General features: G+C 44.3%; 1 protein-coding gene across 1 annotated transcript in view; it reads right to left on the bottom strand.

Moving 5' to 3' along the window:
* Positions 1–1,957: 1,957 nt before the first annotated feature.
* ELP1 (elongator acetyltransferase complex subunit 1) overlaps positions 1,958–11,167 on the bottom strand; it is a 29,150-nt gene continuing 19,940 nt past the window's right edge. Inside the window, exons 26-36 of the mRNA XM_013130770.3 lie at positions 10,790–10,887; positions 9,450–9,651; positions 8,697–8,758; positions 8,134–8,196; positions 7,955–8,015; positions 7,139–7,252; positions 6,351–6,462; positions 5,029–5,156; positions 4,472–4,626; positions 3,379–3,457; positions 1,958–2,484 (exon numbers count right to left, since the gene is read on the bottom strand). Of these exons, the coding sequence (XP_012986224.2) occupies positions 2,417–2,484; positions 3,379–3,457; positions 4,472–4,626; positions 5,029–5,156; positions 6,351–6,462; positions 7,139–7,252; positions 7,955–8,015; positions 8,134–8,196; positions 8,697–8,758; positions 9,450–9,651; positions 10,790–10,887 (1,142 nt within the window). The 3' untranslated portion in view covers positions 1,958–2,416. The remainder of the gene's footprint in view (positions 2,485–3,378; positions 3,458–4,471; positions 4,627–5,028; positions 5,157–6,350; positions 6,463–7,138; positions 7,253–7,954; positions 8,016–8,133; positions 8,197–8,696; positions 8,759–9,449; positions 9,652–10,789; positions 10,888–11,167) is intronic.

Here is an 11,167-nt window from a genome sequence, read left to right as displayed (position 1 = left end):
GGAAGAGAGTGGGTGCTTTAGAAAGACCACTGCTGACAAAGGGTACTGAATAAAGTCAAAAGTACCTCCCTTCCACCCTTTGCTGTAATTAAGAAATTTCTATCAGAGCTGTATTATTTTTGTGATATTGTGTGCCTTAAATACTTTTTTCTTTTTGTATTTTGTACTTAATGAAGCTAGAGAGTAGATAGGTGACAAACTTCTCCTCTACTGAATCAGCTTAAGAAGCAAATGTGGCTTCATGGAAGCCAAACTCCTTTTTTTCTATTATTTCTGCACTGATGGCTTACACACAGATGCAGTTATCAGGAATTGAAGTAAGAGCCTCTGCAGAACGCAGAAGAGCAAACTCAACCTGTTTGCACAGACATCAGCCAAGGCAGAGTATATTTTAAGATGACATGTATCACCGAGGAAGAAAAAGTGTATCCTAGCAGAAACCAAGCGAAAGCAGGCTTTTTTGCTGCTGCTGCTACTGAAAAGAACGCAGGAATTTCCCCCTGGAGGCTCAAGGACACTAGGTGTGCCTAGCAGCTCTACCACTCCTTAGTCAAAGTTCAGTCTGGAGGGGGAGGGGTAAAGGAATACAATGGAGTTTGATGGTGAATTACCACATGAATAATTTAGAAGACTGGTCTTCCACGTGGATGGCAGATTTACAGTGATTTTGCAGATAGGAAAATCCATCTAAGACCCGAGAGTCTTCAGCTTTGGCCATCACCGCAAAAAAAAAGCACAAATACCCCTATACATACATTAAGGGAACTACTGTGTTTGGGCACAAGCATGAAAGCTCAATGAGCTGGCAGTAGTTTCACCTTTTGTTGGTTTTTTTAGGGGGAAGCTTTCTAGACAATAGATTAGGCCATGCAAGACCTTCACATTTCCTGGCATCAGGTTAAGAAATGTCAGGAATTAGCCCTGTGTTGAATTTCAGTTGCAGGGCCAGAGCCCTCCACAGCCTGGCAAGGACCATGCAATCACTCCCACCACCCCTGTCTGCAGGTCTGAAAGATGGCTTCTGTATTTCATCTGCAGCTATCTTCTGCTGCCATTTTAAAGACCCAAATCCAGTAAAACCCCTGTGCAGCCTCTCATGTGTTTTGCCATTTCAAGGCAAAATTTCCATTGCAGTCACAATGCTTGACAACAGGGTTAAGCCATCCCTGCACTGCCCCATAACTCAGAATGGCTGGAAGAACACTCCAATGCTTCATGCAACACCGACAAAGGATTGTTTTACCACTCCAACAACCCCAACCAGCATGGCATGTACAGTGCAAGCCCATGTGGCCATCCATTTCAGTACAATGGGGTTCTCACATCACAGAATTAATGACCTGCAGCACTAGACACATGCTACAGCCATGCAGGAAGAACACAGCCCATTGTCATGTCTTGAGGTACCTCCAGCAATCAGGAACTGCCTTGTTCTGGCATTTTTCCACTGCACCTAACTGAAATGGCTTGCATTGAACACAGCAGCTGCCAGGCCAGAAGGTGGTAGAGGGGAGCTGCTACCTCTGGAGGTGTTGCCACCCTCAGCTGCAGAGCTTGTCCCTGTCATTTACTCCCAGGACTGCTGCGTTACCTCTCGAGTCCAATTGCACAAGTACTGTGGGGTAAAACCTAATTATCAGGTATGAGGTTACATCAGTTTCCAGCTGAAACCATTCCACAATACTCCACAGCATAATCAAAGTACAGCTGCTGATATGATACAGCAGCATTAACTGATCTAATCTAGGTTAGTGTAACCCAGCAGTGAGTGACACAATCTACCCCCTGCTTTTATTCATTCTTGCATCTCCCCAAGATCTCCCTGGTGTGAATAGCACAGTTTCAGGACAGCAATGCTGTTGGTGCTGCAGGGTTCACTCTGATGTAACAAAGTGACTCTGGTGAAAATCTGGTATTACCAACATTGAGCTTCAACGGAGAAAACACAACTCATTCGTTCAGCAGCTACAACATTATGATATTGGTACAGACCTTCTCATGGGATCTCTAAGCCAGGTGAACAGCTTAAAATGTGACCTGTCATCATGGCAGGTACCATCCACACGTAGGAGTGATGGCAGAAAAACCAGCCCATCCAGCACTGGTGGGATTGATTCATCTGTAGGGGAGGGAACAATGGGGGGAAATGTGGGATTCAACCTGCAGCATTCAGAGCTGCACATCCCATTAGTCCCCAGCCTCATAAACCAGCTCTGCAGTGGGATGTGAGCGGCTGTCCACATTAGCACAATGCTTTACAGGTCATAGTCAACAGCTGCATCAGATGGAGGGAACCTTCTCTTGCACAGCCTAAGAACAGTTTATCAGAAACATCAGGACAAGGGTTTCTGTAAAGATGTAATGAAGTTATGTGAAAAGTTACATTTCAGAGTCCATTGCGATTTCTTGCTTTTAGTTACTGGAGAAGATGCAGTTTCCATTGTAGATTTTTACTGAGTTTTGGTGGAATAAGTAATTCTGGATCTGAAAAGCAAACATGGTAAGTGTCAGAACAGAGGGAACAACCATACAGTTTCTACAGAGCTGTCAACTACTTAGTTTAATTTTCTTTACATTAAAGAACACTGGGAAGTCTGGCACATAGCATTTCCCTTTAGTTGCTGATGACCTGCCTGCACAGGGAAGAGTACCTGAAACAGAACTGCTTACAGAAATAAATATATGAGGCAAATCAAGTACCCTCTCCGTTAAGTGTGATTGTTCAGAACAAAGAGGCAACAATCAATGGCAGAAAGCAGGATTCACTTCATTCACCAGTAACAGAAGCATCACACACAAGTCATCTGGCTCTGAAGAAGCAGCACAAGTATTTCCCTGTCAAGAGGCAGCAGGCAGATTACATCTAGAAGTTTATTAGAGGATTTCTCCAGGTAATTCCTGGACTAGCAGAGGAACAGACTGTAGGACTAATGGGGAAGAGGTAAGACAGGGGAGATGGACCAGCCCTTGTAGGTCTCTCAGCCCTAAGGTTGTATTTGCAAGGACTTTAAATGGCAGACTGCAGCCTGGCCTGCTCAAGGGCCTGGCTGCCAAAGCCAGAAAGAAAAATTCAGCGGGTAAGTTACAAGCAGAATTATCCAACACATTCCCTAAGAAATCAGACTTACATTTTCGACATAACAGACAGTACACAAGGAATTAAGGAGCACAATCCAGAGAGGAGTTTTAGCAAAGTACTTCAGAGCAAATGAAACCTTATTAAGAAGGCTGTTCACCTCCTACAAGGCAGGAGGGTATACCCTAAATTAAAAGAAGAAGCTCCTATGACTGTTGGCAGGTAGCATCGCTTGGAAAGCCTCAAGTCCACTGACCTCACTGAGTTTCCACACCCACACCTAACTCAGAGTCTCAACCAACCTTGTACAACAGGAATCACCATCCTCTTCTGCTGATAGGCAGCCATAATGCTGTTTGCTGTTGAATTGGGTCCCAGGACCTGTATGAAGAAGCAATACCCATGTTCCAACCTGCACAAAGCAAGGCTGAGAGCAGGGATAGTGACAAATAAAACTCTGCTGCTAGTCTTCAAAAGCGTAAGCAGCTGCCTGCAGGAGACCTCACAGTACAAAGTGACCAGAAATACGTGATCAAAGTCCAGCGATCTCTCAGAAAAGTTAACACAGGCAGAAAGAACCACTTTCAGACAGCTTCTCAGGACACAGAATCCTAATCCCAGCACCTACTTCTTCACTGCACTGTGTCATGACTTGGCAGGACTACTTTCATTACAGTTCTAGCAATATTTAAAGTGCATTTGAGAGCTTCAGCTCCCTGTCTCATAGAACAGTTTTAATCTGTCCTTAGAGTCAGCAGTTAGGGAGAAGATACTGCCAAATACCTTGTGCTCACCACGAATGCCCAGAAACTACTTATCAGAAATAAAGACTTTTACTTTGGAAGGGAACTAAGTGCAGTCCTTGTGATTTCCTTATTCTGCGTTAAGCTGAAGTCTGGAAGCCTGACATAACCCTTCTTTTTGCAACATACTCTTTATGATATACTGGTTCAGACTAAATTGACCAGTCTGCTAGTCTTCACAACACAAGGTCTGACAACCAGTATGCCAGAAGATGAAAGCTATGCAAACACTTCAACCATCAGGCCTAAAATCACCCAAAATACAACAGTGTTTTCATGTTCTACAAATTGCTTGAAGTAGAGCTTATGTAGTCACCCCTAGGACAAGGTAACACAAGCATTATAAGATCTCATCATATCCAACATGGCATTCAGTGCAAGGGACACAGCAGGCTATACCTGTAGTACACATCTAGAGTGCACTGAGTTTGCAGGTATGCTACAGAGTATCTATCTGAGCTCTTCAGAAAAAAAAAAAAAAGAGCAGATTTGGGAAGCCAAGGAAGCATCTCTTAACTGGAGAATGCAAAACACTGCTAAATACTTGGTTATTGCATAGCAGACATGATAGGTATTGCAGATGAGCACAGACCAGGTTGACAGAGCTCTGCTGCAGGTCTGGAGTCCAGATTTCTGGGATGGAGGTCTCCATCAGCTGCAAAGTCTCTTCCAGGGCTTGCTGCAGAGCCCCTGCTTGCTCACTGTAACCAAACAACACAAGCTGCTTCAGAAGGATATGTACGTCTCCTGCAAGAGGGAACAGAAGCACAAACAACAGCAATTAACACAGCTGTGCTAACTGAACAGCTGTATTTCACTGGTTTCAGGCACAGAAAGAGGAGAAGCAAATGTGAACTGGTTCCGTCCCTACCCTGTACCTCCAGTGCCTTAGTACAAATGTGAGATAAATCTGCGATAGCACTGGCAAGGCCTCACTTCTCTGCTCTCAAACTTCAAGCGTGGAGAACTTACACCATTACGTGTTCTACCAAGCACAGAGGCAGATGAGCTAAATCTAGGTCCAAGACAGGTGGTCTTAAGGACCAGGCAGCTTCTCTCCCCATCACACCCATTAAGAACAAGAGGAGGCATGGTGCCTCAGCTGTCTTTACAAGCTGTGGAGTGGATCAAGGTCATCAAGTGTCCTACCCTTCAGAGTCTCAACAGCACGAACATTTTCTCCCAGGACTTCCAGAAGGGCTATATCTTCAAATGGACTCCCCTCCTTCAAGCTGTACCTCTTGCGCTCAGCCTTGCGCCGGTTCTTTGAGGATCGCCTGAAAAGGAGGATGCACAACAGGATCAGCTGTATCAGGGTAAGTCTGAAGAAACATTAACTTGAGTAACAAGTTACTTACTACTCTCTCCCAACGTCAGGAAACTGCATGTAAACTTATATACTCTTGTGTTAATGTTTCCATCGATACTCAACCAATAATCCTTTGTGGTGTGAATCACAAGTAGTTGGGCAGTTTCTTTACTACAGGAAGGACTGATTTATGTTGTAGCAAAGTTAAAGCACTGCTCTAAGCACAAAGAGTAAATTGTTTGGCAGTAGTCACTATCAGGCAAAACTGAGCTCTGTTTAAAACTGTTTTGTGCCAGGGTCCATGCCGGCCTGTGCACATTTTCATTTCTGCTATCTCCACAAACTATGCACTGATGCAGCTCAGCTCCTGGCCGTTAGCACAGGAAAGCAATTTCTAATCATAAGCCAGTATTAGCTGCATGATGTTGCTAAATGATAAAACATTCTGACACAAGTGTGCTGAATACCGAAATTGTGTTCTGCTCCTGTTTTTATCTGGGACACAGAAAGTGTTCTAAGCAGCTCACAGTTTTCCACAGCTGTATTGTTCCACATTTCAGCTAGGGAATTCAAGAGCAGTCCCACAGACTACAGCAGCCCCCAGCACACCCTACCCCACACTACAGTTCACATTCTTAGGAGCACTCAAAAGCAACACAGACACCCACTGTGGGAAGACAATGGCATGATTATTTAGTAGTAACTCCCACCCATTAAAGTAGAAAACCTAGGGCAAAGAGCACAGGCCATGCGCATGAGCTGTTAATGTTTGAGGTACCCTCCCATATTGTGTTTCAAGCTTCCTGCAGCCAGCTATTCTGGCAACATGCCCGACACTCACAGAGCCAGCTCCTGCCCAGAGTCTGTGTTTACAGCTCCTCTGCTGGCCACTCAGTTCCTGTTGCACTAAGTAGCTTCTGCCATTTTCTGCTCTCTCCCTTCCAACAAGAGTCAAAATAACCATGAAATGCATGTAATTAATGCAGCTTCAAGGCATGGCAGGGGGGTTGGAATGGGATGATCTTAAGGTCCTTTCCAACCCTAACTATTCTATGATTCTATGCACAGCTGCGAGGAGAAGCATGCCAAGCATGAGCAAGCTGCCCTCCCAAATGCTGATACCAGCGCAGCTATACTACCTGATTTGAAAGCAGACACTTACACTGATATCCTTGAATTGCTGTGTGAATATTTGCTGTTCATGTCACTGGCTGTCACAACACTGCTCGTTTCAGAGAAAAGATCCAATTCTGGGCAATTTGGCACTTCATAATCTGCAAAACATGTTAACAACTGTCACAGTATCAAAAAGAATTCATTATTCCAAGCTTTGTCTCTGGGTAATGTAGTTTGTTGGAAGACCAGCTGGGGTAGATTTGTTCTACCTGCTGGCCTTACAGTTCTCAAACCCACTCAGCTAGCATGCAAGAGAAACAGCAACTGTGCTGTTTAATACCACAGTCCCTGTTGGGGCCTGTAATATTAAAAGGCACAAACAGAAGGATGACAATCTCATTGCAGCAAATCTGGACCAGGGCAGGGCAAAGCATTTCTGCTTTCAGAACACTTCTCTAAACCTGCAGGAGCTGTCAGGTGAATGTATCTGTTAGGTACTCAGCACAAAGGACATGCTGAGCACTGCCTGACCCAGCCAAGCTGACACTGTGGCAACAATGCTGAATTGTTCTGAAGAGCTCTCAGGCGCATTTTGATCCCATGAAGCTGTGACACAGCACTGAGAATAAAGCTGTCTTTACAGAATATGCAAGGTCAAACAATAACAGTCCAACTGTGGTGTGAAAAGGGGTGAGGAGAATGCTGTTCTACTATTGTAGATTATCAACACAACTACAAGAGAGTACAGCTCCACAAGGACAAAGGGAACCCAGAATGGAAAAGATGATCACAGTTACTTCTGCAGGAGAAAGTGGTATGCATTTCAATACCTACCCTGCAGGCTCTCACAAGCCTTCTCCTTCAGCTCTCGGACCACCTGCAGGCGACTCTTATGGTGAAGAAATGCTGCCTTCTGAGAATACAGGAAGATCAGCTGACTCTTCTGAGCTGCTCAGTGAGAAAATCAGAACATGAACATGTGTGCAACAGAACCAGAAAAAAGTTATCTTTTACACAAGAAGTTTGAAGGAGCATAGTCCTTTGGAAAGCTCAGAAGTCAGGTGCAAAGCACACGAAATGACTGAAATGGAAGGAAATTCAAAGGTTGTAATATAGGAACCCACTAAACAATATGCACCTGGATGCAGGGTGAATTAATCTGCCAGACAAGCATTTTCTAGAGTAAAAATGTGTTTCTGATATAAGGAGAGCCGAAAGATCTATGTCCAAATCTCTTTATGTCAATTAGGTTTGAATCAGAGGAAATCTAAACACTACTCATAAAAGCTTATAGGACAGCTAGCCCTTTTCTCAGTTCATGGCTCTACTGCTACATGTGCTCTGGAGTAAGGACTATCCTGCTTTTTTATGGGCACGCAGACCATGATGCCTCTGCAGTTTGTGACTGTAAGGTCTGGAAAAGCTCAGAAGGAGCTTGACTAAGCTGAAAAGAGCCCACGACACCGCTGGGCTTCAAGCTGCATTGTGGAGAGCCAAATGCAGCTAAGTGGGCAGCATCAGTTAGGCAGAATCAAAGCATCCTTCCATACGGCTTTCAGTACCGGAGTGCTGTGACTTCCCACAGACCCGGTAAAGACCTTTTTCAGTTTCTATAGCACAGGTAAGTCTCAGGTTCTTGCACAGATTCACCTTCCAGAATAGCAGGTTTGAAGTTGGTCTCCAAGATATCCAGTCTGCCATACTTGTGAATCTGGATCAGGGAAAGGAAACAAGGTATTATTTAAGGATCTAACCCAGACCTCATCTCTCTGCTCTTGCACTTTAAAGAAATATTTTCACTCTGGTTCTTGTGCTCTGAAATGCCTTACCAGTCTTAAAGCCTCTTCCCAGAGAGCCCCTTCTAAGAGCAGGAGAAGAGCCTCTTCATAGTCCTAGAAGGATAAAGCAACCATGTACTGCTAATGATGCTAATAATACACATTCATTTAGCACCTACTCAAATGCACATTCCTACACAGCAGTATCATTGTCAGGACAGGAAAACACTACTCACTACTGTGCCAGGTACTCTCAAGTGCTAACATGAAGAAAAACACTAACCAGCCAAAACCCCCAAACCCAAAAAACAACATTACTTCTCCTAAACTGATGGGAAATCCCTCTGGAACTCCATCTTCATTACTCCAGCCATCATGCTTCAGCTCTCTAAGACAAAACCTTTTCATACCAAAGCTTTATGAAGGAAAAACCCAGGGACATTGCATCCAGCACCACTCTACTCACTGCAGCACCTGGGCCTGCTCTGCCATCCCCAGAAGAGCCCATGGCACAGACGGTTTTGCTGTTACCATGCATGGAGTCATGTGTGGCCCAGAAAAATAAAGAAAACACAGAGGATATTACTGGGCACAGACAGGAGTGTGATTATTACCTCAGTGTACTGCTCCAAGAGTATGGCAGCCTCCGCATGTTTTCTCTGTTCAACCAGTTTTCCTGCAAGAAAAGATGGAGTTCAGCTTTTCAGAAGCAGCTGTACTTTGTGTCACAAAACTACAAAGCAGAGGAAATCCCACTCAGTGAGGCACTTTGTACCTGCTCACACACTTAATCTGCCAGGAAAAAGAACAGCTGCCTGATACCAAGAACTCATCAACTTGAACGTTATCAGTCAGTTGCTGGTGAAATTGCTGGTGCATGTCCCTCAAGGTCAGCTAGAGACCCTCTTCCTGTCAGTCTGAGACAGAAACAGCGAAGTGGAGGGTGTCAGGATGTAAAAGAAAATCTCTCCTAAAAGCTCCAGTGTATTTCATTCCTGCTGTCTGCAGGGAGCACTTTGCCCCCTTTCTGAGGTTAACCAAGGAGGCAATGTGGAATAGCAGCTCAGGAACTGCTTGCAAGGGAAAAGTGCAAAAAGCAGTTGGCATGGGGAAGTCAAGAAGACCACAGCTTAGCTTGGCAACTCATAGGTGCCTACCAGCTCAGCTCCAACTTCTTTTTGTGCTTTTGAGAAACAAAGGTGATGTACAATGACACAAAGCCTTGTGAAATTTAGGATTTTCATTCTCCCCTAAAGAAAACACTGCTGCAGACCAAGGTTTTCATTAAATTTTAGGAAAATTCAAACTGAACCAAAAATAACAGCAGCCAGTTTTGCTCTGCACACTTACGTCTCCTCAAGGCCTACCTGCCATGCTCTGTGCCAGGCTGGACAGCTTATCCTTTGTGTAACCAAGCCGTGTTGCCATGCACAGGGCTTGCTGCCAGCTGCCACTGTCCTGAAATGCATCAAGTGCTTTTGCAAAGATCCCAGCACGAGCAAATATCAGTGCAGCCTGTTCATATAGTTGCTTCTGAACCAAGTACTCCCCATATGCATCACTGATATCCTGCAAGAAAGGGACAAAAGAGAAATATGAAATCAGCTGTAGTCAGCAGTCCTCCATTAGTATAAAATAAGTGCCCACCAAAAATAGCTTATTTCCCCCCTCTCTCAAGGAACCTCCCAGCACATTCCCATTTCAAACTTCTTATGAAGCCAAGGGCTGATGATTAGCAGATGGAGACATTTCACACAGCTAAAGCAAGAGACATGGAGAGGTATCGAACTCTTCAAGCCAAAGGCTGGGTAAACTACATACTGCAGGAAATGAACCCCTTCTTCCCCACTCACATGAATGGTCGTTGTTAGAATGCCTTTCTGAACCAACTTACTCCAGGATTCAAACAATGCCACAAGGGAGGATGCAAGCCCTACAACTCTATACGCACAGGCTGCTGTGTATTAATATCCTGAGATTCACTATGCTATTCAAACCCCACAATCTTCATCAAGAACAGGTGGGTGAATCTGACTGGAAAAATATAAAAGGAATAAAGAAAGACTCCCAACAGGTCAGAGACAGGAACAGATCTCCCTTATGAGGAAAGTCCCTTCTGCTTTCACCATGTTGCAAACAGATAGAGTTTCTGTACTTCCCCTATTACTTCTTCCTCCATTTCTTTTACAAAGGCTTGTGTGCTGTGTATTCACAATATCTGAATTAAATTCTATTAAATGCATACATTTACATTTTACCTCAGCCTTGAGCAAGCTACAGTAATACACAGAAACCAATACAGGACACACTACAAGCTCTCAATCACTCTTTAGAATAGTTTAAGGATAACAAAGTGTGTCCACACAATCTGCAAGTGCCAGATAGAAAGTGGGTCTCACAAGGGTCAATGCAAGAAGGAAAGTCTGTGGTTACACAAATTCTTCAGCACAACATAAGATGTGCAGCAGAAACCAGAAACCTAGGTGGTCTCCTGGTCATGGAATCACAGAAGTAACAGACATTCCTTCAATGACCAGACCTCACGTGATTAGCACTGACAGTCATTCCTGCTATCATCTCAGAGGAAAACCTGAACAAAAAGCAGCTGCCGTCTCATCCATGCCCTCACTCAAGGTGCCAAGGACAGGCAAACAAATGTGTGAGAGAATAAAAAGTTTGCACACTGCAGTGTAACATGCTTACACACCTTGTACTCCTGAGTGCTAGGGGGGTACAGCTTCAAGGCTTCATGATACTGATTCTGATCCTTCACCAAATTCAGAAATTCAGAGAAGTGTTCAGGACCTGCAGAAACAATTTATTTTTCATAGCAATAAAAGAGAGAGCATACAGTTCTCACGGCTCCCAACCCGCCTGAACTCATTGCATCAAGAAGCATCTGGAGGTGTTTGGGTGGAAGAGCATAAAAGCACCTATTCTACTACTGTAAACAAAAGTGTTCACTTCCTTGAGGTTTGCTCCACTTCTGCCATCAATATTAACTGGGGATAAGTCACCTACAACAGCAGCAAACAAGACTTATGCTTCATGATCATAAAGCAGTAAACTTTCTCACTCCTTTCTC

The sequence above is a fragment of the Melopsittacus undulatus genome, chromosome Z, assembly GCF_012275295.1.
Source record: "Melopsittacus undulatus isolate bMelUnd1 chromosome Z, bMelUnd1.mat.Z, whole genome shotgun sequence".
In the NCBI taxonomy this organism is placed as follows: Eukaryota; Metazoa; Chordata; class Aves; order Psittaciformes; family Psittaculidae; genus Melopsittacus; species Melopsittacus undulatus.
Note: the sequence above shows the minus strand (reverse complement) of the source record. Positions and strands in the feature narration are given on the sequence as shown.